The 26,289-nt window shown below is 62.0% G+C and overlaps 1 protein-coding gene across 2 annotated transcripts in view; it reads right to left on the reverse strand.

The window, feature by feature from the left end:
* Positions 1–26,289, reverse strand: part of LOC115503970 (protein sidekick-1) — a 157,966-nt gene that overhangs the window by 61,405 nt on the left and 70,272 nt on the right. For both annotated transcript variants that reach the window (XM_030300555.1, XM_030300556.1), the window contains 7 exons: positions 25,259–25,453; positions 22,811–23,012; positions 16,119–16,222; positions 13,868–13,938; positions 6,244–6,379; positions 4,687–4,746; positions 2,662–2,763 (listed from right to left, as the gene is read on the reverse strand). In XM_030300555.1, coding sequence (XP_030156415.1) covers positions 2,662–2,763; positions 4,687–4,746; positions 6,244–6,379; positions 13,868–13,938; positions 16,119–16,222; positions 22,811–23,012; positions 25,259–25,453 — 870 coding nt within the window. The remainder of the gene's footprint in view (positions 1–2,661; positions 2,764–4,686; positions 4,747–6,243; positions 6,380–13,867; positions 13,939–16,118; positions 16,223–22,810; positions 23,013–25,258; positions 25,454–26,289) is intronic.

A 26,289-nucleotide genomic window follows, 5' to 3' on the forward strand; every position in this document is an offset into this window, starting at 1 on the left:
CACCGCACGAGGGTGCCTCGGGCAGCAGAGGTACGAGGGTCGCGGCAGTCAGGGGCAGATGCCGCCGTCACTCGTCGCTTTGCTTCAGGATGAGGCATCACGGATTAGCCCTGCCCCCCACTTACTCCCGCCCGCCCTGAGACACGAATTCCATCCATCCATGGCAGCTGATGGGGGCACCTCCCAGTGCCAGGAGTCCCTGAAGTTGCTCTCCTGCCTCATCCTCATGGGGGTTTGGGGGCCTCTGTTTGCAGGACAGTAAAGGCGTTCAGGTCCCCTTTGGTCCTAAGCTCAGGACGAGGAGCATCTTGAGACGCGTGGTCGTGGTCCCGTGAAGAGGAAGCCAGGCCAGTCCCATCTGACAAGGGAAGGCAGAGGTATTCGCCGAGCGCCCAAGGACCCGGGCACAGAGGGAGAAACGTGGAACTCTTCCTGCGGGGGGTGTCGGAGAACTTTCTGGAGAAGAAGCCTCTGGAGCAGGGTCCTGGGCGGCAGGGGGAGGAATCCAGGGCTCCGGGGGAGCAGTGCTGCACACACTGCACACAAGTCCGCTTGGGGGCTTTAAAGCCCTTCTTGGTACCTCCTGCACGTGCCCTTGGCAAGACAGCTGGCTCTCCAGAGCGTGTGCGTGGGGCCAGATGGCCCTGGAGCCCGGGCTCGGTGGCTTAGAGCCTCCCTTTCCTGGGGGTGACGGGTCCAGGAGGCTGAGGCCGGGCGAGGTGAGGAGACAGCATGGGGCGCAGGTGCGTGAGGGGCGAGGGGGGTGGCAGGACTGGCCTGGAGGGAAGAGCCGGGGCGGGGACCCCTCCCGGAGAGGGGAGCGAGACAAGGGGCCCGGGCCCCGCCTGCGGCCTCCTGCCCACCGGGGCTCGGCGTCAGCCCAGCGCCGCTGGAAAATCCCCGTGCGTCATTATTCACAGCGGCTCTTCTCCCAAAACCCAAACGGCGGCGACAACCCAAGTGTGCGTCAGTGGATGCAGAGAGAGAAAACGCGTGTGCGCACAGCGGGATACTCCACAGCCACGAGAAGGAACGAGGGGCCGAGATGTGCTACGAAACTCGAAAACGCGTTCAGTGGAAGAAGCCAGGCACAGGAGCACAAACATCGTGGGATTGATTCCACTCGTATCAGACACTCCGAACGGGCGAAACAGGCTTCGGTGGAGGTGGCGGTGGGGGGGGGGGGGGTGGGCAGAGGAGAGGGGAGGGACCGCCGGATGGCGAGGGCTCGGCTCTGGGAACACGGGGCTCCGCACACGGCCGGCGGTGAGGGCGGCACAGCATCGTGAACGTGCCCCAGGCCGCTGAGCGGCTGGGACGGCGGAGTTTACATCGTGTACAGCTGACCACGGCCCAAGACAAGCCGACGGGCCACCGCGGCATAGAGCGCGGAGCTGGGCTTCCGGGCCGTGGTGACGTGGCCGGCCGACACGGCTCCCGGCGCCCACATGCCTCCCTCCCCGGCCGCAGCCCTTTCCCTGAACGTCCGCCCTGGTCTCTGGGTTTAAGGCTCTGCCTCTAGCGACCCCCGGCCTCGGGTGCAGCTAGAGCCAACGAGGGGGAGGGAGCAAGGGGCCCGAGGCACCACCGATCCCAGCTGGCTGGCCGTGCCCTCCCTCTACCCACCCGCCTTCGTGACCCACGTGGGCCCAGGTGCCAGAATAGGACTGGAGCCCCACGCTTACAGGCGGCGGGTGCCTCGTCCCCTCCCTGCCCGTGCTCCTGCCTGGCCTCCGTGTGCTCCTGGGAGGCCAGGGGCGTCTGCCCCGAACTCCGACTGCCCAGCCCCCACACCGTCGGCTCTGAGGAACCCGTGGGGACAGATGTGAAGAGAGGCCAATGGGACCTGTGCTTCAAGCATCTCTTTCCCTCATCCCTCGCTTGGCCTTTCCAGAAAAAGCCTGCCAAGTTAGGCCCCTGGCGCTGCCATCTGCCATCTGCCATCTGGTTTAGGACTGTAACCTCTCCGAATTGCGAAAGGTCACCTGACGCGTTTCTGTGGGCGGGCCCAGTGGCCGGACCTCCTTCTCCGAGCCTGGGGCTCTGTGCTCAGGGGAGTTCTGGTGGTTCCCGGCCCAGAGCACGGCCCGCTCACTGCCCCCACAGATCCGAGCCGGGTTCCCCCAGCAGAGGAGGAGAGCGGGCAAGGGCCCTCGGGCCGGAGGGGAGGCAGGGGACGGAAGCCCGAGCCGATCTCAACGCGACACGATGCCTCTACGGAAGGGACAGCCCTTGAAACAAACTCAGGATCCACGTCTTATCTAAAAGGGGTACGAACAACAATCCGGGTGGCTTTCCGAGGCCTGAGATGGGGCCATTGCCAGGAGGTCAGGCTGAGGCCCAGCCAGGGACCGAGGGCGACAGAGTACAAGCATCCCCTGCAGATGCCAAGGTCCCCACACGCCCGGGTGCCCATGCAGGCCGCAGCCTGTCTCCCCTGGAGCACGTCCTGGTGAGCGGGAGGGCTCCAGATGCCAAACAAACCGTCGGGCCTGGAAGCAAGACCGGGAAGCATCACCCCGGCCGTCGGGACTTTCCAGCCCTCGGCAGATCCCGACTTGCCCAGCGGTGACCCGGAAACCTCCCGTCCGCCAGCATCACGCTTGGCACCCGAGAGCGCCAGGCCAGGCCTCTCGGAGCTCAGGGGCGCTGGGAACTTACCGGCCTCGCCGACAAAGACCTCGACGGGCGCGCTGGCCGGGCTCTCGCCGATGATGTTGTAGGCCGTCAGGATGACCTCATAGCGCCGGTATTTCTTCAGATCTACGGGTCAAAGGAGACAGCGGTCAGCTCGCCCGGGCCCGGGCCCATCTCCCCGCCTGAGAACCACACCGAGGGGGCGGTGCCACCCGGGAGCCGCGGGGGCACGTCACGAGCGTTTCCTTCCTCCTCCTTCCCTGGCCCGGGACTAAAGGTCACCCTGTGCAGCCGCAGAGACCCGTCCCACTTGCACTCAGGGTAAAGGCAGCAGCAAGACCCCCTTCGGAGGAAAGAATCGAGGTGACAGAGTGTGACGTGGGCTTTGCCGCTGGGTCCAGAATCTCTGTAAGAACTGACAGAGTGAGACCCTGGTGGTTAAAAAGGAAATACATTGGCCTCGGAGTCTTTAACAACCACATCCTGGGAAGAGAAGGGTGTGCGAAGCCACGTATATAGGATTACACAGGGCACGCGGCCAAAGCAGCCGACCTTTGAGCCAAAACATTCTGGAAGGTTCTCCCGCTGGTGGATCTTGTTTCGTCACAGCCTGGCTTTCCCGAAGCCCAACGTGCGGGTCTGACCCCCTGAGTGAGTGGTGACTCGCGCCAGGCTTCGTATCATGCCTCCTAGCGAGCCGCCGGTCAGCAGAGGTTCGAAGCCTCAGGACGCCGAGTTCCTTCCACCCCAGCTTCACAGAGGTGCCCACCGGGCCCAGCAGGGGCCTCTCCCCCACTCTTAGCCTTGCCGAAGCCCTGATGCCTCGGAACCCACCGCTGTAGCTTGTTAGTGTCCACCTCGGGACCGTGGGGCTCTTCAGTGTTACCTGAGACAAGCCAGGGCGTATGTGGACGGGGTATAGTGGGGGCCCCTCTCTCGCTTCAGAACCCAGACTGAAAAGGCCGGAGTGAGGTCCGGCCGGGAAGCCTCATCTCTGGAACCTGGGCTGCACCTAACCCTCTGAGCTGATCCTCAGCCTGGGACGTATTACGTGCGCACAGGGAACCAGGCAGTAGATGGGGACACGGGGCAGATGACAGACGATGGGGTGTGTTTGGGGCGTAGTGTGGAGGAGGAGAAAATGGCTCGCCTGAGGCCTTCCCCGGGCACTACTGGGATGCGATGGGATGGCACTGGTAAGCCCTGGGAGAGCACCCCCCTTGTACCCACATTCCAGTCCAGGGAGGCTCCCTGCACAGAAGGGGGTCCCATCGGGGGCCCCCTCGGCCCCACATTTGGACCGTGAGACCCTCTGAGGACCAGGAACACAAGGACAAGTGACGTGGTGCCACCAAAGGGAAGGGGCGATGGACGGACGGATGGCCAACATGGGCTGAGTGCACGCGGTGGGGCGCCGCTCAGCCTTGGGAAGGAACAGTGTCTCGAGCAGGCTCCGGCAGGGACCGAGCTCCAAGGGGAAGAGGACAAGGGCTGTGTGGTTTCGCTAGTATGTGTCCCCGAGGGCTCAGACGCAGGGACAGAAAGTGGAAGGTCAGCGCCAGGGGCTGGGTGGGGGGACGAATGTCCATTGGGGACAGGGTCTCACTGTGGGAGAGAAAGGAGCCCTGGAGGCTGGCGGTGACGGGCGCACGTGGTGGGAGCAAGCTTACGGCTCCTGAGCCTCACGTTTCCCAACAGCTAAGACGGTAAATTTTATGGATATTTTATCACAGTTAAAAAAAAGAGGAAGAAGAAAAGGCCACAGAGAGCCAGACGGGAGATCTCGCTCAACCTGACTTTCCTTTCCGTCCCAAAGTCAAAGACCCGCTGTCAGGAAAACCCCTTCCCAGCCTCAGTTTCTAGAAGTTTCCTTTCCTGTCTCCCTGATGGTTTTGGTGTGTTGAGAACAGCGTTTGAGAGGGGAAATTCCAGAAATTAGAGGCGTTAATCCAAGCTGCTTTTCACTGGGTCCACCGAGAGGCCAACTGGCGCTGGCCCCGGCCTGCCCCGCGGTCACAGCGCCTCCTGCTGAAGGCGGCGTGCACTTACGTGTTAATTCATACGTCGTTAACGTGGAGCTGCTGTTCACGGTCTTGAAGCTGCTTTGGGCTATTAGGGGCGAGCAAGGCAGAAAGGCAGTTAGCACGCGGGGAGCGGTTATTGCAAACGATGGGCCGCGGAGACGGAGGGGACGGCACCTCGCGCGGCAGCCGCTGTGCCTCCCACGCTGCCCGTCCAAGGGCCACAGAGACCAGGCAGCCCTGAGCACTTCCTCAGGGCTCACCAGGGCAGGGGGCGGGGTGGGGGGGAGTGGCCTGCACTTCTTCCTGCGACAGCCAGGTGCACGGCCCGTGACAGGTAGGGCCTGCGCTTACCCTCTGATTCAACGCATCGGATTAGAATCTGCCACAACAGCACAAACAACACTAGAGGAGACGGGAGACGGGCTTCTCCCAGGGTGCCGACTCTTCCAGACGCCCCGCGGCAGGTACGGCTGTCGGCCTGCCTGTGCTCAGGTAAGAGCCCCGCTCTGATGCGGGCCGGCAAGCCACAAACCAAGAGCACAAACCAAGGACCCAACCACATCCTGGCTCCTTTTATTTTGTTGTTTCGAATCTGCTACAAAGCCCGGGGGGGACGCTGTCTGGCCATCAGCAGGGAACACCTGTGGGGTGGGGGCGGGGTGGCCAAGAGCCTGGGCAACAAATGTCACTTCTTCCTGTCAGCACCACGCCTGGGGCGGGCAGCCTCGAGCCGCTGTGGGTCCGCGGCCCTGCGACCCCTTGGTGGTCGGTGGCAGACAGCGGGCATGTGGTCCCCGAGCGGCACGCTCTGAAGCCACAAGGAGGTTGAGGGGCCAGAAGTACCTTCTGGGACACCATCTGGGGGACGCCTTCTGACCCCCTTCTGAGAGAGGAGGATGGGAGAGAGCAGCGGCCTTTCCAGAAGTTCCAGAAGCTGCCTCTGCCGCTGTTGCATCCAAGTCCTAGCCCGAGCCAGGGGTACCGGGAGCAGGGGTCAGCAGGCGGATGGGCCCCGGGAGAGAGGAGGCGCCACTCCACGTGAGGGCTGTGCGTGCACCGAGGCCGGGGAGCCCCCTGAATGGACCCCATCGGGCAGCGGCCAGCGGCGCGATACCCCCGGAGGGCCCGGCCGGTCTCCTCCCTCCCGGCCACACCCCACCGGCCTGACGCACCAGGGGCTTGGGTGAGGCCGTCCAGGAGCCCCTCAGCTCTTCCCGCCTCCCGACCATTTAGCTTTGCAGAGGCCCTTGTGAGTCACGCCTTCCCTGGTGTCCTCGGTGAAATCCGTCTCCGGGGCAACCTATCTCCCGGGACTCCTGCTCCGCGAAGCCTCCCCGGTTACCCCCTCCCCCGCCCCGTGTTTTCCACGAGCCAACACCTCTCTGCATGCCGGGGCTGCTGCAGGGACCCGTCCGCCCCAGTGGCTGCGTTCACCGGAGGCAAGCGGCATCTCCCCTGGCCCTTCAGGGCATTTCCCACCATGCCTTGCATGCAGAAACATGCACACTGGTCCCCCGGGGCCCTCGCTGCCCGCCTGGGAGCACGCGGCGGTGCCTCCTCCGGGAAGGGGAAAGCGTCTCACCTGTGAGCTCGGCCCGTAGAGCCGAGGGCGTTTTGAGCGTCTTGGAGGCCGTGGCTGAGGAGGCCTCGGACTCCAGCTCCCGGTAGTAGATCCGGTATCCCTGGAGGAGGCCGTTCAGGCTCTCGTCTCTCGGAGGCTGCAAATACATCACGGTCAGCCCACCGGAGCGGTCTGGCGACCTCGGCTTCAAGTTGAGTCAGCCAACAGCACTGGGGCGGGGGGGGGGGGGGCGTCACTGATTCAAACAGGCGGCTCTTGGTTATTTACGAACAAAAGGGCCAGTGCCACATTCACGCAGAGGAGCACAGGGGACCCTGAGGCAGAGGGCCAGGCTGTGGAGCCTTCTCTGAGGGCCCAGGTTTTCTGGTGCTGGTGTGTGAGCACCGGGCCTCGTGACCCGCGTGCAGCCTGTAGGAGCCCCCGTGGGCAGGGGAGCACGCCCAGGTCGCAGAGGGGCGAGGGAGCTGCCCGTTGCCTGGTGAACCCGGGACTCACGAGAACTATGCACGCAGCCCGGCTCTGCCTCATCCACGGGCTGACCCCACCCTGTCCCTGACGGCCACCTGGGCTTGCGGCAACCTCACTGCCCCCCACCACAGGCTGCTCTGCATGCCAGGTCAGCCCCACTCTGCCCTGACTCAGACCTAAGCTGGAGCCCCTGGGCGTCCGCCCCCCAGAGTCTGCTGGCATGTGACGGGCCCGGGGTAGGCTGGGTGCCCATCGCCCTTCAGACACCCCGTGGAATACGAATGGCGGTAAGACAGGCCCTGGGCTCAGAATTTCACCCGCACTGGGATCCGCTTCTCAGCCAAGGCCCGGCCCACATTCTCCCTCCCATCAATTTCTGTCGATTAACGAGTATGGGGACGGCTGTAGCAGCCACATGCCAGCCAGGGGGCCAGGGGCTCTGGTTCTGGTGTTTCCTCTGGGATGCTCAGCAGATAAGGACAAGAACCACCCAAGCTGTGGCCAGACAGACGGACAAAGGGCACCCCAGGACCCCTGGCTACAGGGTCACGAAGTCTGTCTGGGGACAGGGACGCAGGGCGATTCCCCGTGACCCCTACACAGGCACTGTCTATAAGATGTCACCAGCGCCTCAGGAAACACTGTCCTGGTCCCAGAGTAGAGGCCACAGCTTTGTTGTAAGAAAACCCCATTGTTGTGGTGGGTTGAACTGTGTCCCCCAGAAAGACACGTTGGTATCCTAACCCCCGTTACCTGTGGATGCCGCTTTCTTTGGAAATAGGGTCTCTGAAGATGGTGAAGGTAAGAGGAGGTCATATTGCAGTAGGGAGGGCCCCAATCCAATGACTGGTTTCTTTTTTGGAGGGCAATTTGGCTTTATTTATCAAAGTTTTCAATGCGCTTACTTTTTAATCCAGCGATTACGCTCTTAGAAATCTACCCTACATAAATGTTTGCAGATATGTAGTCCTGAGTCCTACAGATACAAGCTAAGGCTACCAGTCCCCCCAAACCCCAAAACAAAGTATCTCTGGGTCTTTTCAGGGACACCCAAAGACAACAAGACGACCTTCAAGCCTGAAGGTCACTGGCAGCAAAACTGCTTGCAGATGTAATCGTGCACTTTGGACTGATGAACAGGTATGACGATGGTTAATTCACACAGGGAGCCTGAGCGTTCAACATTATCTACTCGGTAAAGTTGAAGACAAAGCATATTTTAGGAAGCAATTTAGAATCCAGCAATCATTTGATAAATACTGAGACGACACAAAGGTCCTTATAAGAGGAGAGAAATTTGGACACACAGGGAGAGCCTCGTGTGTGCAAGGAAGCAGAGACTGGAGTCGAGTGCTGTGATATTGTGACCCTCAAGAAAAATATTTGTTCCTTCAGAAGGACAAAATCTGCTTCTCATATACATGTCTTTGTCCAGAGCGACAGAGGTGTCTTTTGTCATGTGAATGAGGTGACCCTTGGACCTCACCCAGGGAAGTGTGATCAGAGGGTGGGAACTTTCCGGGGGGAGCAGGGGGGACCTTTCCCCCCGACTTCTGGGGAAGGGAGAGGGACCGGAGGTTCAATCAGTCACCAATGGCGACTATGTAACGAAGCCTCCATAAAACCCTAGAAGATGGGGTTCGGAGAGCTCCTGAGTCGGTAAACATGCTAAGATTTGGGGAGAGGGGAGCACGTGGAGAGAGCCTGGGAGCTCCGTGCCCTCCCCCACACCTGGCCCTTGGCACCTCTCCCACCTGGCTGTTCCTGAGCTGTACCCTTTCACAATAAACTGGCAGCTCGTAAGTGAAATGCTTCTCTGAGTTCTGGGAGCTGCTCTAGTCAAACCCGAGGAGAGGGCTGTGGGAACCTGACTGAAAGCCGACAGGTCAGAAGCGCAGACCATCACCTGGCACTCGTGACTGGCCTCGGAAGTGGGGGACAGCCTTGTGCGACCGAGCCCTCATCTCGTGGGACCTGACGCTCTCTCCAGGTAGAATCAAGTTCAATTCCAGACACCCTGCCGGTGTTGGAGAATTGCTTGATGACGTGGGGAAGCCTCCACACACACGCTTCGGAACTGCATCCAGAAACGCGTTGGTGCATCTACAAGCTAAGGACCGCCAGAGGTGTCGGCGGCAACCGGAAGCCAGGAAGGACGCTGACGCCGTGGCTTTGGCCCTCTGGCCTTCAGAACCGTGTGAGAATTCGTTTCTGTCATTCGAAGCATGTGGGGTGGAGTAACATGTTGTGGCAGCCACAGGACATTAGCACATCCTCGCCCCCGAAACTCTCTCAATGCAATTCTTACTGTCTGAACCCAGGGACCAGAGGGATTCGGATGCTCTGATAATCCTGTTCTATTTCAACCCTTGCTACCCACAACCCAAAGAAACCAGGCTGATTGGGAAGATGCAGTATCCTGTTGTCCAGACTCTCCAACGGCATAGCTCACGTAACTCGTAATGACGTAGCTAGCCACGGCATACACGCAGGCCTGTACCAGAGGGACACGGCGTGCCTGGTACATTCAGGATGTTTTTGAACACGAGAAAAGCTCGCGTTAATTCACATGCAGGCTGCCTCCCTCACAGCCCCAGTGTGACAGTGACAGCTGACAGCTGCAGGGGTAATCTGACCTCTGACCTCTGCAGGAAGGCTGCAAAGGCCCCAGGACCTGACTGTGCAGGTGCACAGGCCAGAGGCACAATTGCTTGAGGGTAATTCGCTTTTCATGGAGAGAGAAGCCGGGGTTTAGGGAGACTGGCTTTCACTTGCCACAATTATCAACGAGCAGGAAGTTGGGAGTTCGGGAAAATAAGTGTCCTCCCTGGGGCCCAAATGGGGTTCTCCAACAGGCAGCAAATACCCCGCCCACGGCATCTGTGTCCACACACATCCCGGGCTGGAGGGAGGAGGGGAAGGGCCGAGGCCACCCATCCTGGGCGCACGAGCGTTTCTAGCCGAGGAGGAGAGGGTGGTCTCCAGGTGCGAGGAGAGGGACCCAAGCCCACGTCCCACAGGCACAGCTGCTACCCGCGACCGGGCAGGACCCACGTGTGGCAACAGACTCACTGGCGGCTGCTCCCGAAATGCCCTGGCGCGGCCCTCCCTGCAGGAGCCATCTGGGCTTGGGGAGGGGACAGGTGACCATGCAGCACGGAGGGTGGCCTCCTTAAGGCTGCAACAGGTCCTGGCCGCACAAAGGGCAGGCTCCACGGAGACTCCGGGGTCTGCCGCACGGGATGCTGAAATGGGCTTAACCACATTTTCTATTCCTGGAGTCTGGAGTAAACCCATCTGTCATTTGTGAAAGAGGCCTCTACGACTCTGGATGTCCTGGGAGGCATCAGTAGGGCAGCTCCATGCGACACACAGAAAGTTCCAGAAGCCATGGGCTGAGTTCAGGCTCTGCAATGGAGTCTTGGCTCCTAGCAGCGTGGGCCTGGGCCGGTTGCTCAACCTCCCAGGCTCAGTCCCGTATCCCTAGCAGGTGGAAGCCTGGCTAGACTGTGTAGAGCCTCCTGTGACTCTGGCCAGAAGGTTCCCTTTCAGCCACAGACCTGCTTTTCCAGCCCTCGGCCCTGACCACACCGCGCCTGTAGGTTGCGATTCCACGCGGACTGGAGGCGAGGCAAGGCCACGTCTGCGTCTTTTCCTTTCTATTTCCCCGCTGCACCTGTGGCAGGCTCTGGGCACAGCAGGTGCTCGCTCCGTGCCTGTGGGAGCGAGCGGGGTTTGCTGACGTCCCAGATGACCATGCCATCGATGGTTAGTTTCATCCTGGACTGGCCGCCTGTCTGGGAGATGCTTGGGCCCAGGAGGCCCTAGAAAACCTGGTTCCGACACGCCTCCCTTTGAAGCCTGGTGCTGAGTCCCGGTGGCTGTCACACCTCTGAGCCTTTGCTCTGTCTGTGCGTGATGCCCGGATGCCCATCCCTCTGCCTTCTACCTGGGGTGGGGGCAGGGAGCGTTCATCCTGCAAGACACAGCCAGAAGCCCCCTCCCGGCCCCCCTGACGAGGGCCGATTGCCCCCCTCCACGTCTTCCCACGAATGCGTCATAGGGCTCAGCCCGGTAAACAGAAGGTCCTCGAGGTCTTGACTGGGTCTTGTCCACCCCTGAGGGCTCAGCACCCTATGCAGGAACCGGTCCTCTGCAGGTGATGGAGAAAAGGAACAAAGCCAAGATACGTCCCGAGGAGGCCCCACTGCCCGCTGTCCAGGCGGGCTCACCGTCCTCTTAGGAAGGCGCCTGTTCCGGCACCGAGTCCACTGTGTGCTGAGTCCAACGTGCACGACATGATCTATTGCCTAAGAGGGTGTTTTTCGGCTCAAAAATGGCCTCAACCTCCACTTAGAGAAGTCTGCGGCCACACAAAGCCAACCGCATTTGAGTGACAGACTGCAGGAGCCCCCGGAAGTTTCAGAACAGCCAGCCTGAGTGCTGCGACCGATTCAGAAGCGTGTCTATTATGAGCTGCACTCGGTGCGGACACAATACCATCGCTGTCTAGAATAGACGCTCAAATCCTTAGATTTCAAACAGCACCGGACCCCATGAAAGGCCGAGATCGATTATCCTACCAGGAAAAATCAAACCTGACAGATTCGACACAGGGGCCACTCCAGTGGGTCAGCAGCCTTGAAATTACAGGCGGCGTTCGCATTTTTAAACAAATTACTGGGGGGAAAAAAAAGGGTTTACAGGTGAAACGTTTCATTTGGAATGCAAATCTATATTTAAACGGAGTCTCTTTGTTCTCTTCGCTCTAATTTAGTAAATTACTCATAATTTTAATTATACTTCAATTGCCTGGCAGTTGACAGGCATTTATTTCTACAATACATCGTATTGACCACCTCCTGCTCTGGGCTTCTGGCAATTAGTTTGTTCTACTGGGCTCTGAACAGGGACAGCCGATGGCCACACACGCCAAGTTCCTTTGGTGCAGCTACCCACCATCCACGGAGCCGTCCAACCGCAACCGCGCGCTCGGGGGTGGGGTGGGGGGCAGGACGGGGGGCCAACAGCCGCTGTGCGGAGGTGAGGGTGCACCCCAAGCCTCAGCGCAGCCTCGATCGTACAGGAGCCCACCTAGCGCCTGGCAAGCCAGATGGCGCGTCTACAAAGAACAAGCTCATTTTCTGGTAGAATTTAGCACGGTAGACAAGACCGATCTTTTGGCCGACTGAGTTAGTGGAGAGTGGGACACAGAAGCTCCCGAGACCTTGCGTTGCCATTCTGAACGTCTCCCCCCCACCCACCAAAGGCCCTGCTGCAGCCAGACGTGTGGACACCTAACGGGGCTCGCATCAGAGACCTCGGAGGTCACCTTTGACCTCCCAGTGTTACAGAGGAGGGGCCTGGAGCCAGAGACGCCTGTCGGGGTCACGGCGGTCCCCCCCGCGAACTGGGGTCTGCAGACCAGAGTCCTTTGTCACTTAGCCGGGGCTCCGTGATGCGGTCCAGGGAAGCAGCTTCCCAGAGGCAGGCCCTCCGGTGAGGCCGGAAACTACAGAATGCCACAGCGGCCAATTTCCACTTTCACCGGATGACGTCTGGAACTATCTCCTGATCACCTTTAAGGGTTCCCTCACCCCTGGGAGGTGTCACTTAGCAGCAGAGAGTGAAGAAGGGCCCACAGCCACTCTGTCAATCCCTGGAGACTACCGCGTGCTTACTGGAACCCGGGCTATGGAAGTCCGGCTCTCGTCCGGGGAGAGAGGCTTGCCAAGTTCCGCCTGCATGGGTCTCCCGGCTGTACTCCTCGGTCGTGGCCAACGTGCACGTGGGTGGTGCCGAGTGGCCGCATGTGGGGAGGCAGCGGGAACCTTCGGCGGTCAGGAGCCACCACCCGAGAGTTCGGGAAGCCCCCTCACGGCTGGCGCCCACCCCCGACCCTGGTGTTCCGGGGCCTCCCGACTCGGTGCTTCTCTCCCTCTTGCTCCTTGCGGGGCTCCAGCGTGCCCCGTCCCGGCTGCTGGAGGCCGTCCACTTAGGACAGGTTCCCTGAAGGTCACCTCTGCATTTCCCCTCTCCCTCCCCACCCTGCCCTTCATCTCCACCCTTTCCAAAGGAATCCCTTCCAGCCCTCCCTTCGTGCCAGCCTCTGCCCCCAGCAAGGCACGGCCTCTCTCTCTCCAGGGCCACACCCAGACCACGGCCTCCTCTCGGTTCCGGCGTCACCTGGGTGCCTTCACCTCCAGACCCTCACACCGGCCCCTCCCCTCCTGCCGGCACTCTCCCGGACGGTCCCCTCAAGGAAGAAGCCCCCGCCGCACAGACCCCCTCTGCGGCCCACCGGTCGGAGGCAGTCCTCACCTCACTGCGGCCACGAACACAGACCAGGGCACCGGGCCCCACCTCCCGACCCCAGGACCCCCGGCTCCAGGCACTGCCCTCCCCCTCCTTAGGACAGCCGCCCCATTCTGGCCTCAGGAACCTCCTCGTTAGCCAGAGCCCCCACGATGTGCTCACCACTGCCCTGGGCCCCTGCCCGGCCCGGCTCCAGCCCGGGTCGTCAACCCGACCCCCTGCCTGGTGAGCCCTCTCCCTCAGACCTGGTCGGTTCCTCGGCACTTCTGCCCCTCTGTTATTTTTGTTCTCGATGCGTGGTATTGTTAGCAAAAGCACCGAAATTTTCCAATTTGGCATAGAGAGGGCACAGTGTCCTTTCTATGTCCTAATACAGCGCTGTTTAGAGGCCCAAGATTATTTGATTATGTAGGATAGCGTGCCTTCATTTGACTCACTGCTCACTGAAGATTCAGACCTGGGAGTAGGGAGGACTCCCCGCGGGCATCTTGTCTGGTTGCAAATGATTCTTGTAGAAAAGACACCTCCACAGGCTATGGTTTCACTGCCCTGTAGGACGCCACCCAGTTCTGTACGTGCCATGGAGGCCTCGCTGGGCCACCCTTCTCCAGATGCCTGGAACATTCCGCCCTGACGCTGGGCACCAGCCCTGCCGTCCTGCTGGCCCTCCCCGGTGAGCTGCGTTCAAGCTCATTCCCACACGCGTGGCCATCAGGGAGCCCCGTGCACCGCGGCCCCGTCTGCACGCCAACCAGGCTGTTTCCTCTGACCGGCGACCTTGACGAGGGGCCCGGCCTCCGACAGCGGCGTAGGAAACACCCTGTGATTCCCTGGCCCTTACCTGCCACTGGATCAGAACGGAGGAGGTCGTGTGCGGTGTCACCGAGACGGAACTGGGAGGCTCTCCTGGAACTGGAATCCAAGAAAGAAGAAAGCCAGGGTTAGCTGGTCCGGGCTGTACTTGGTCGCCGTCCCGGAGCCAGCCCTCTCCTGGTGCTGGCGAGGACGCAGGGCCGGGGCCTGGCCGGGGCTTGGGAAGCGGGCCAGCCAGCAGCCCCACCTCCCTCCCTTCCCTGTGGATGCCCTTCCCCACCCAACTGCAAACGGGAAAGAAGGGACCGGATAGTGCCCTGCCCTTACCCCCCAGGCGGACCCACACAGAGACGCAGGGCGCGTGAGGCTCTCTTCCTTGGGAACCCTGCCCGGGGAGCCTTCCTGCTGGTTCCACATCTTCTCAGGGGCCCACAACACCTCCCTCGGGGAGAGACATCAATTTTTTAAGGTGCGTAGGTCAGAGTGGCTCTGAACAGGACAAAAGATCGGGCCAGGCCAGAGTGCTCCCGTGCTCACGCGCGAATGTGACTGTCAACGGAGGGGTGTGACTGCTAGTGGCTGAGGGTCGTCTGCCCGTGGACGTGGCCCTACACGCCGGGAACTAAAACCCTGCAGCTGTCCGCCATGTCCACCGCTGTGAGATCCTGAGGCCGTGCCTTAAGTGTTCACGAATGGTCGCTGACTAGAATGATTTAGGCTGTTCTCCCCACCCCGTCCCACGTGACTAGCCAAATCTTGGTCCCCGGGTCACCTGCTCTGTACCTGCCGGGGCACCCAGCCCCTGGGACATCAGCCACACCTCCAGCCCCCCATCCTGCCTTCTGGGGAGCTCTCTCCACCCTGCTCTCTGGCCTCTTGCTGGTCTGTCTTAAGTCGGTGGTGACCCTCATCCAGCTTTCTGGATCACACCCGATTACAATTTCGGGGGGGAGGGGGGCTCAACAGCCCAACCACCATAGTAAGAAAACGTTTCTCAGCAAACCATCCACACGTTGAAAACCCCCGCCCCTGGCCCAGGGCTCCCAAGCCCTCGAGTCTGAGAGTCTCAGCAGTTCTGTGGTTCTGGAGACAATACAGTGCAAACACAATGAGAACCAACTGCAAAGAGAAAACTGCGAGTCTCAGAAGAGGAAGACAACAGGACAGGTGCCTCAAAAGAAATGATTTAAATATCAAAGGATTGAGACAGACCTTCGGGAGCCTGGAAGAGGCCCCTGAATGTTTTTTTCTTTTCAGAACAGGCCAGTTCTGACTGAGCCCCGTAAGGGAGGCCGTGGGGTCCTGCTCACTGGCTTGCAATTTCCTGAGACTCCCTACAAAATCAGCTTGCTCTATTTGCTTCTTTTTGCCAAGAATTAATGCTTCGTCTCAAATAGCACCTGAGTTGTGTTAAACGTAAGATTAAAATAGGAGCCAGAGAGATGACCAGCTTTTTGAGGGGCCTGTTCAGGCCGTGGGCCCCCTGGGCGTGCTTCCGGAAGGGTCCCGGAACGCCTCTGCCGGTCCTCCAGGGCACCGAGGCCGCATGCCGGTGAAGCTAGGCTCCCAGGCCATAAAAGAGGAAGACAGAAACTCTGGGAAGGAACCCAGCGCTGCTGCTGGGCGAGCGGAGGGCTCAGGCTTGCGGCCTGGGACGAGGGCTGCAGCACTGAAAGCGGGCCTGACCGCGGGGGCGGCGCCCCCGGCGGGACCTACACCGATGCCGCGGCTCTGGCCCGGGCCCGGCGGGATCCGCACACAAAATCACACCAGCTCTTCAGCCCCGCTCCTCCGAGGTGGGAGGGAGCGGGTCAAGACCGCCTGGAGCTTTTAGGGGACCTCGCCCCCATCCGCCATGGCTTACCGGTGTGCTTTTGCCAAATGGCAAGACCGGGGAGTGGTTTGTGGATGAGAAAAACATGGGGACACCTCCGAAAACCCAGCCGCCCTGCGACATTTATTTTTAATGACTCCATAAATTATTCAATTTCTGGGTTGCTGATGGGTCGAAGAGGTTTGGAAGCCAATCAAAGAAACCCCCGTTCCATCTGGAAGCCCTTGAAGTCGGCTTCACGGCCACAGGCTGTACGGAGAGCTGGGAGCCGCGTGTTGCTGACTGAATTCTACTGCTCGCGCCACCGCCCTCCCTCCCGCGGGTGACCCCTTCCTGGCTCCAGATGAAAGCGGGGCCTCTCTCTGCAAGCCCGTGTCTTGGTGCCCAAAGGTGGCAGCCGGGAAGGGGCCGGCGTCCGCACCCGCCGGGGGCCCGGCCGGCTCACCGTCTTGCAGCGTGGTGACGGCGTCCGTCTCCGCACTGAAGTCACTGTCCCCGATGTCATTGGTGGCTTTCAGGCGCAGCTTGTAGGAGGTGAAGGGCCTCAGCCTGAAACACGGAAGAAGGCTGAGTCCTGAGCCCTTCCCCTCTGCCCCCTGCCCCGGGGCTCCGGCCGGAGTGAGTGGGCAGCTGGAGCAAGACGTGCCGGGGACCAGGGAGTGAGTCCTGCCCGGGGAGGGGCCCTCAGACCGCCAGCTCTGTCTGTCTGGGAGGGATCTCCAGACAGGAGGGGAGCCCGGAACTCCCTGGCCGGGAAGGCGGTTTTGCTTTGGGCTCCTCCGGTGGGGGAGGGGGGGAACCACCTCCTCCTATAATTAGACCCTCTCCTGCAGAGGAAACCAGTGCTCTCTGAGGGACTCGGAATTCTTCAGGAGGAGCTAATTACCACATCCCTCACACCATTCAGAGCGTGAAACCGGTCCTCCTAACCACGTCCTTGCTCACCCGTACGTGTTCCTTTGTGCAGGTCGGCGCTGGCCGGGCCCCCCCTCCCCGCCCCTCATCCCTGTTTATGCAGCCGGACGCGGCACCAGCTTCGCCCCGGTTAACTGCACGGCAGCCCTGTGGGGCGCATTCGTGGTGATTCCCGTTTCAAGGATGGGTAAATAGAGGCCCAGTCCCGTTAAGTCCCTTGCCCGCTGCCAGAGGGCTGTAAATGGCCCGGCCAGGGCTGGAGGAAGACCTTGTCATGAGGCCACCCCGTCCACTGTACCTAAGACCGAGATAATGCCAACTGTCCAAGGCGGGGAAACGTCCCCTCCCAGCCCCCGGCAAGGATTTACGGCACACTGCTGGCTGCCACCTCTGGACCACCACCGTCCTTTCTTTCCTCCTTTCCTTCCCCCACATCGAGCAGTTCCGTGCTGACGGGGCTGGTGTGCTGAGCTCCGTACGTCGCCCAAGACTAGGACTCAGGACAAACTTCTGTGCAGAGGACACTGTCTTCGTCCGGTCCTCGGCTGGACCGCTCCTGTGGACGCCCTGGTGTCCGTCTCCCAGACCAGGAGAGTAGCGTGACCCTGGGCTCTGCCCCTCCCGTCCCTCAGGAGGGGAGGTGTGGCCCACTTCCTCCGCTACTAGCAGGCAAAGCCCTCCCCGCCTCTGAGCCGGTCCACTGTCCTCCCTCCCAGGCCAGCCTAGAAACCTGTGGGCTTCAAACCAAGCCCCGTGGAGCCTGGGAGGCTCCGAGGGGCCCTCTCGGAGGCCGGGGTCCCCACACCCCCTGCGTCAGCCAACAGCGGCCCCGCTTCCGTCCGGCTCGCGAGTGGGGTCTGGGTAATGATGCCTAGAGGAAGGATTCTGCTTTTTCTGCGAGGCAACTACTGTTGGACCCACGGTCAGAAGAGTCTTCCTCTAGCCCTGTTTTCACGTTGCTCTCCCGCTGAAGATGGTGGGACGGGATGACACTGCTTCTGTCGGCCGGCACAGGACACTCTTCCTTCGAGCCCCGCCGAGACGGGGGCTCGCCCTGCTGTGGCTGGTCCGCGACTGCAGGCCTGTCTCCCGGCCTCTCTGCACCCTGGTTCCACAGCTGGAAAAGTGGCGGGCGACCCTGCTGTGGCCCCGGCTGTCCTGGGGGTGCTCCTCTAATTTTAAGGTTTTGTTTCATTTCTTTGAGAGACAGAGGGAGAGTCTGGGCAGGGGAGGGGCAGAGAGAGAGGGAGACAGAGAGGGAGAAGCAGGCTCCAGGCTCTGGGCTGTCGGCACAGAGCCTGACGCGGGGACTGAACCCATGAACGCGAGATCATGACCGGAGCCAGAATGGGATGCTTAACCGACTGAGGCACCCTGGCGCCCCAATCCCGGGGGTGCTTCTAAAGTGCCACCCTTAAGAATGATCTTTGCTCCTGGATTCTGGGGGAGATCTCCTCTATTAAGTTAAAATAAACAAGTAACTTCCCATCTGTTCTTAGCTTCCTAGGAGCTATTTCATTGAATTCTGGTGACAACCGTGAGCTTTTCTCCTGTTTCCTGCCTCACTCACCGGAGGCCCCCGTGTTTGGATTAGCTTCTCCTTGGACTAGAGGGCAGTGGAGGGCCAGCTGCCAGGAGCGTGCACTCTGGAGCCAAACTGCATGCACTCTGACCCGTTGTAACCTTGGGCAGGGTGTCGTGCCGCAGGGGCGCCCAGGTCGTGAGGTGGGCGTGTGGATCACACTCAGAAGAGGCACGTGGAAGAGACTCTGGCACCCGGTGCGTGCTCACCCAATACAGGCTGTTCTCCTTATCATCACCGCCCTCTGGTACCAGCATACGTGGCCCCAGGAAGAGCCCGTCCCACCGTGCTCGGTGCCCATCTGTCTCCTCATCTCCCCCGCCGTGATCTGCCATTAGCCGTTTCTTCCTTGACCACCGTCTGCCTCCTCCACCTTCAGGACTCCGTGGGGACAAGGACCGAGTTGGCCTCGTTTACTGCTGTGCCCCCAGCACCAAGAACAAGGCCTGGCACCTAGGAGGTGCTCGGTGAACATCTATGAGTGGATGAATGAATGGATGGGAATGAAATAGTTATCTCCAAAGCGCCCTGGGAGGGTTGAACGCGTGTAACCATCAGCATGGCGTCCGGCAGGCGGGAGATGCTCCGGAAATGCCCCTTGTCACCGTATGCAGAGCTTACGTTCACTCGGCGTGTTATATTTAAGCGCTTGGGTGGGGGCGGGGGGACGCGGCTTACAGTCCGGGTTCCTCCCACCGACCTAGAGGCAGCGTCTCACACACAGAAGGAGCTCCCGAGATTCATTCATCCATTTCGGTTGTAATAATGAAGCACGAGTCCTGAGGAGTTTAGACGTCACCTACCGCTGCCTCTCTGTACTTAATGCTACCTGTAAGGTACTGAAAACACCTATTAAGAACTCAGGATTTGCATCACAGAGAGCAAAGAATATCGAACCCCTGGATAATATCCTTGGCCAAATTTACCTGACTTCTCACATGGCTTTATTTTTAAAGATCACACAGAAGGAGGAGGAGGAGGAAGAGGAGGGCAAAGAGGAGGAGGAGGAGGACGACGACGAGGACGAGGACGAGCAGACCAAGAACGCAGTGGACATGAGGCCAGCACACTGACTTTAGCGGAATCCCTGGTGCTTCACACCCTAATCCCCTCTGGTCGCGGTAGTTTGGGCTGGACCCACGGTGTCCCCGTGGGGATGTGCAGAGGGATGGCAGGACGCATTATCACTGGATACGCAGCCATCGCCTGAGCTCACGTTGCCACCATCCCACCCTAGTGACGTCCAGAACGTCCGTGTGGCTCTGGGCTCGCGGACCTTCTCCTCCTGGACGGAACTGCATTTCTGTGGGCGGCAGTCACCCACCAGGGACCGACGCTGCCTCGGTGTCCCTCAGCCCAGCGCCACCCCTCCTGCTCCAGAGCCACGTCCTCTACATGTGGGGACAGCCCCTTGATGCACACGGTTAAACTTTTTTGCTTAGAACTTTTGTTGAGACTTTCAGGTCTTCTGGTCATTAGCGGATTTCATGCGATCGGCACAAGTAAAATGTCAAAAGAATGTAAAAAAAAGGAAGGAAAACGTAGCTACGAGAACACGTGCCACGGGGCCGCACAGAGCGCTGCTCTCTCGGGAAGGGGGCCGGTGGCTTGTTTCTGCTGACGGGCGGAGGGGGCCCTTTTGGGGGCTGATGACAGCTTCTCCCACGGCAAGTCCAACTGTCCAGAAACACGGGCCCCCTCTCTCCAACACGAAGTCCCGTGCACAGCATTGGTCTGTTTGATTTCAGGAGATTCCCTGACAGGAAAGGCCGGTGGATTTTACCTTCCCCCTTTCTCCGGGATGGTCACACATGGAAGTGGGGTCGTTTTTATCCGCAAGCACATTCTAATTAAGCCGAGCACCAGCGCAGCAGAGTGGAGTTTACGAAGCAAGCTGGGCTGGCTCCACCGCACCCTCCCGACCCTCGGGGGGACTCAGGGCCCTGGGAGGGGGGCAGCTAGGATGCTGTCCTCCGAGGGGCTGAGAGCTGCGCCTCTCGGGTTCTGGGGCTGTCGCTCCAAGGGTAAGCGGGGTGCTGGCAGAAGTGGGGGACGGAGTGGGACTGCTGGGGACTAATGGAGGCAAATCTTGGGGTCGCAGAGCTGAAAGGAACAGCGAGGTCACCCCTCCGTCTCTGTCTTTCACACATGAGGCAACGAGGCCCAGCGAGCCTGTGCGGCGGACCTTCCCAAGGCCCCGGCGCTGCCGGGCTCGGCGGACTTCGCGGGCTCGGCGTCTGGGTGATAAGACACCAACCGCAGGCCCTCGTGCATTAGCGGGACAGTCTGCGGCCGTGAGCTTGGAGCTACAGACCCAGCTGGCACCAGGGCTGAAGGGCCCCGAGGGCCTCCCTCTCTCGTGCGGAGAAGCGCGGCTTGCGTCTGCGCCTCTGCTTCCTCATCTGCCAAGTGTGGTCTGGACGCCTGCGGGCCTGCGACGGACACCGTGCGAGCCCCGAGGAGGACAGAACGCCGTCTGGCGTGGGGACGACAGTGGCAACGACAGCGGCTTTGATAGTGACCGCGGTGAGGAAGACCCCGCGGGAGCCCTGGCGGTCTGAAGCCTCCAGACGAGGTCCCAGAGGTGAGCGCCACACGGATGCCACTCCCGCCTGCTCTTCCTATGATGAAAAGCGTAATCACAGCTGTAACCGTATCTAGTTTCCTAGACACCAGCTCGCCAACGCGCACGTCTGAGCCACCGCCGACCCTTCCGTGGGGGGCCAGGCCGCGCCTCGGGCCCCGCTGGACACACCGCTGGTGCTGGGGGCTGTTCATCCTCCCTTCCGGACTGATCTGGTGCTGCCGGCATCATGTGACGGGGGGGGGGGGGGGGGGGGGGTCACTGGGCCACGAATATCATTTGGGTCCCCGGCAGCTGGAGCTGTAAGCTGACGAGCCGCCCTCCTTCTCAGACTGCAACCCGCCCTGAAGGCCGTCTGCAAAGGGGACATTACATCTGGGGGCCACGACAGAGATGCTGGGAGACCCGTGCCACCTGCTCGGGGCAGCTCATGGATGTGCGGGGAGGACACACGCTCCCCACCACAGTCTGGGCCCGGCGCTGCCGGGACCCGCGTGCCGCCCGCAGGCCGCACAACAGCGCGGAAGGGGAGCACTGAGGAGCTGCCCAAGACCGCCGCGTGGCCCCTGCACCTGGACAGCTGAGGCCTCAGTCTCTGCTTTCCTGCGACGCCCCAGTGCTGACCACGCCCATGTGCGCATCACACGCCACCTCGGTCATATGCTCGCTCCCCGAACCCTTCTCTCCGGGCCTTGCTGTTGCCACCTGCTGGAGGCGGTGACGGAGCCACGCTCCAGCCCCCACGGCGCCCCGCAGCCTGCACTGTCCCTCCGGGGGGGGGGGGTGGTGAGGGTCGAGACTGCCGCAGGAGCCCCCACCCTGGCTGCTTTCCCTCCGCTCGGGTTCGGCCAAGGGCGGGAGCTGAGCCCCGCGGCCTGGCAGAGGGGGCGGGTCAGGACGTCAAGGCAGATACTGGGGCCGCAAGCAAGAACGACTCTTCAGACCCCGGCTCTCACGCATAGAATGGGGACGGCGGTCTCCCCCCACCGGCCCACCGTGCGGGTCTGATGAGAAACGTGCGAAATCTCCCAGGACGGTGCCCAGAACCGGGGTGCGGGGGCGCCGAGGACGCGGTGTTGGGTCTGAACGATGGCCAGCCTGGGAAATAGCATCTGGCCCTCCTCTGCCCTCCCGAGAGGGGCTGGCCGGGCTCCTGGAACCCTGGGAGCCGATGGGACGTGTTCCTCAGCGGCCCCCTCGTGGCCAGATGTGAGCTTCATGGAAAGTGACCGTGGCCAGCGCCACAGAAGGAGCACAAGGAAGATGTCGGGCCAGCTCCCTGGACAGGCCTGCCCCCCGATATCCCGGGGCTTCTGCAGGGCGGTGTGAGCAGTGCAGCCCGGGCCCACCGTGGGGACGTGGGGCCTGAGGTCACTTTTGAGAACCTTCACCTAGACGGTTACGGAGCCTTCCTCCCCCGCCATAGAGGGGGAGCCCTCGTCCCTCACCATAGAGACGGGTGTCCTTGACCCCACCGTAGAGGGGGGAGCCCTCGTCCCTCACACTGTAGAGAGGGGTGGGAATGGGAGAAGGGTCCTAAACGAGGCCATGGGAGCCAAGAGCTGAGCTGTGGTGGTCGGTGCTGCTCCCTTCCCCCCCTTGCCTGGTGGCTCACTGATAACTGGATACATGCGGGGTTCTCATCGTGCAGCGGGGACGTTCCTCCCACACCCCTGATCAGCCATCGCGAACGGATGACAGGGGTGGGAGCCGCCTGCCTTGCTGACTACGAGAGGGAGCACAAAGAGAAGGTGCGACTCTTTCAGCCCGCAACACCCCTTCCCCGCGCCTCCCCTCCTCCACACCTGCGTCTCAGGGGGTAAGGCGCGGGGCCCACGCTTCCGGGCTCACGTCCCCGTCATCTGTGCCTCTTCCGTCCCCGGGGCCTGGGCTTGCAAACCACCTGCGCAGGGCGTGCGTAGAAGGCCAGACCCGGGGAGGCCCGAGTGGGCTCCAGGACGCGGAATCCTGGTCCCTGGCGGAGGGAGCGTGCGCTAGGAGCGGAGACGAGGGCAGGCGCCCGTTCCCCGGGGAGGGCCCTCCCGGCTCTGGGTACCTTTCGACAGCACAGGCCGTGGCCTCGTGGCTGATGGACGAGGAGTACGTGTGCCACTCTCCCCCCGGCAGCTCTCGCACCTGCACGGTGAAATAGCGGATGGGGGAGGCCCCGTCGCTGCCCGGGACCCACTGGAGCCGGAGGCTGCGAGCCGTCACTTCTGCCTGGGGCACCAGGAGCTCTCTGGGGGGCGCCGGCCGCTCTGCAACCCAAAGAGAACAGAGCAGGGGCGGTGAGAGGGCGCTTCTCCGGGAGGGCTCCGCGGGAGCACAAGCCTGGGGACTCGGCTCCCCACGGGATCAGACAACGCGGAGATGATTGCCGCACGTGGCTGGAGACCCCGGCTTGCTCCCGGAACGCGGCACTGTCAGCGCAGAGACAGAGAGAGGTGAGCCCACACGTGCCCCCCACACGACCACCTCCGAATGACACCTGGGCTCTTGCGAGCACCTCCAGGCCCCTCTGATCTCGGGCTCAGTGCGTCTGTCGCGCGGAGGCCGACCCGAGCCTGACACACGGCGGCGTCCGGCTCGGCATCCCCGGGGCCGGTCACTGCCGCCCTGCGCGGCGGCGACAGGGAACGCAGGGTGCACGGGGCCAGGACCCCGCTTCGGAGTGTGGATCGTTACCGTCCCGCGCCTCCTCGCCCATCGATTCCAACAGGGCGACTCCACACAGGGAGGAATAATTGTTTAATGGTTTATCATGAAGATTATTGATTCGGAGGAGAGCGCGTGGTGGGTAATAAAGCAGCGACTGACTGCGGGCCCTGCGGCGACGGTCTGGAGGAGCGCTTCCGTCTTACCCGGTCAGCAGTCCTCTCGCAGGGCTGGAGCTGGGGCTGCCCGCTTCCTCATACCCCCTTGCCCCTTGAGCACAGCTCCCCTGGGCAAAGCTTTGCTGGGCCCCCTCTCTCTGAGCCTAGAGCACGGAGGGCCTGTGGGCCCTGGAGGAAATCCGCTGAGCTCCGTGGACCCCAGGCAGGTGGTGAGGGGGGGTCGGGGTGCGGGCTGAGGTGTGGGTGAGGTAGGTGGTGCGGGGGGGCAGGGCACGGGCTGGGGTGTGGGTGAGGCAGCTGGTGGGGGGGGGTCGGGGTGCGAGCTGGGGAGTGAGCCCTAGGTACGTGGTGTGGGGGTTGGGGCGCAGCTGTGGTGTGGGCACACGTCTCCCCGCCCCAGCAGCTCCGCTGTGAACCAGACCAGGGCGCCGCGTGAAGGGCACCCGTGTTAATGCCTCCACTTGGATTTAAGTCACATCAGACCTTTAGCAAACCTGTGTCTTTCCCCGTGCCTTAGAAAGTGCTGGATTTCCCTACAGGGCTGCACGGATTCTGAGGAGGGCGAGAGGCTTTGGGAGCGGCCCTCAGGGCCCGGGCTGCTTCCCTGGCACTGAGAGCGCTGGCCGGACCGCGTCCCGGACGGGACGAGCCTGCGGACCTTGGCCGCAGCTGTAGGAGGGGTTCTCCCGGGGCCCGTCCTCTGTCCCAGGGCCCCGTGCTGGGGGCCATCGGATGGACCGCGTTTTGGGCTGACGGCGCGGCCTGCGTGTGCGTGGCCGTCTCCTCCACCCGCTTCACGCTCTGGAGGGCGCTCTGTGACCCTGGGATTTCTGTCCTCCAGTTAATAGCAGAGATGCTCGTGGGAGGAGGGGGCGAGCATCTCGGGGAGGCTGCAGCTGCTCTGGGGTGGGCGTCGTCATCTTTGGGGAACTGAGGCTCAGGGTTTGGGGTCACGGGACTCACAGACGGGGGGAGGGTCCAGCCTTCGAGCTTGCAGCCAAGCTGCCAGGGTCAGAGGCCCGGAGCGGTGGCCCCTGGGGAGGAGGCTGCTGAGGCAGATTCCAGAGCGAGGCTCGAGGGCAGGGCCTCGGTGAGAAATCCGCAGTGCATTTCTGTGGCAAGAGCCGTGTCCACGCAAACCGCTGGATCCGTCTGGGCCCAACTTCCTCTTCCACAGAATCGGGGCTTGCAGCGCTCTTGCCCCCAGGCTTGGTGAGGACAGACCAAGACGGTGCTTGGAACGGAGGAGGCGCCCGTCCAGACAGATCTCCCTAGGAGTGCCGGGCAGGAAGCGTGCTTACCGAGCACCTGCTCGACTGGGCACGTGGTTTTGAACATCAGAGACCAAGCGCCTGCCTTCAGGGAGCTGCCCTTAAACAGGGGGACTCAGTGCAGCCCTGGGCCAGTGACACAACCTCTCTGCGCCGCGTCTCTCTCGTTAAAGCGGGGACATTCGTGCCTCTCTGGTAAATGTCAGGCCGTGTAGGCACCCTATGGTAATGTGTCCGGCTACAGGTGCGGCTCAGAGGGTGCTTGATAAATGCATGGGTCCCGGAGCCACCCAGGGCCCGACCCAGGAAGCCGTGGACCCAGCAAGTCCCCGGCTCCCACGCGGGGCCGTCTCTCCCCACTGTGGCACCAGGACAGCAGATTCGGGTCTGAGGTCTTACCTCTCTTCTCAGTGGTGATGACGGTGGCCTCCAGAGGCTCCCCCCAGCCCTGCCTCGTCTTGGCCGAGAGCCGAAAGATGTAGGCCGACTCTGGGGCCAGCTCCGTGGCTGTGAACTGCCTCACCGTGGCGCCCACCTCCACCGTGGTGAACGTGTTGGGGCTGCTGCTGGCCAGGCGGTAGGCGATCTGGTAGCCTGCGGGTGGGGCAGGAGGGCCACCCGTCAGTCACGCAGGCTCGCGGGGACCCCGCTTTCCCGCCACCCCGCCACCACCCTGCTTCGTCTCTCCTGCTTCCTTCCTCCTCGGCCAGCATCTGACAGGTAGACGTGGTGACACATGGAGCCCCTGAGCGCTGGGCCCCATGACTCTCTTCCCCCTTCTGCCCTCCGCCACCCGCCCCTCCCCTCGCAGGGCCAAGGGCCGTGCCTCCTAGAAAGTTCTTTCAAAGGCGCCCTTCTCACATCAGTGACTCGTCACCCTCCCTGCCGCCCGCCCCTCCTCTGTGCCTCCCGCCCCAGGAAGTGCCAGCACCCCACCCCTGGGCTAGGGGCTCCACCGCACAGAACTCTCCTGGCCGGGGGGCAGCGAGCTTCAGCGGCTCTGAACGTCTCCTAAAGTTCCCGGTTATCAAGGGATTGTGGTCGATCTGATGTTATTAATGATCACACCTCCCAACCAGGCTGCGCCGGGACTGCCTCCACACGTCCGAAGAGGCCACCTGTCGGACCCGGCCGGGGACCCGGCGTGCCCCACCTTCTCTCGGGCACCGACGGCTATGCGTCCATCTGCACTGGCGAAAACCAGAACTGGCGGGCGGGGCGTGGTGGCATCCACAGGGCAATGCCCTCCTGGCAGTTGGGGGGGGGGGGTGGTGGCAAGCAGCCAGCAGAGCCGAACCCTGTGCCCGTCAGCCCTGCCTTCCCTGGCCTCCCGGGGGTGGCGCGGCCGCCAGCGACAAGGCCGCGGTACTTGCACAAGACTGCCCGCCTCTCCGCGAGAGACACCCTTCCACCTTTGTCTTCCTTCTGGC

The sequence above is a fragment of the Lynx canadensis genome, chromosome E3 (genome assembly GCF_007474595.2).
Source record: "Lynx canadensis isolate LIC74 chromosome E3, mLynCan4.pri.v2, whole genome shotgun sequence".
Lineage (NCBI taxonomy): Eukaryota > Metazoa > Chordata > Mammalia > Carnivora > Felidae > Lynx > Lynx canadensis.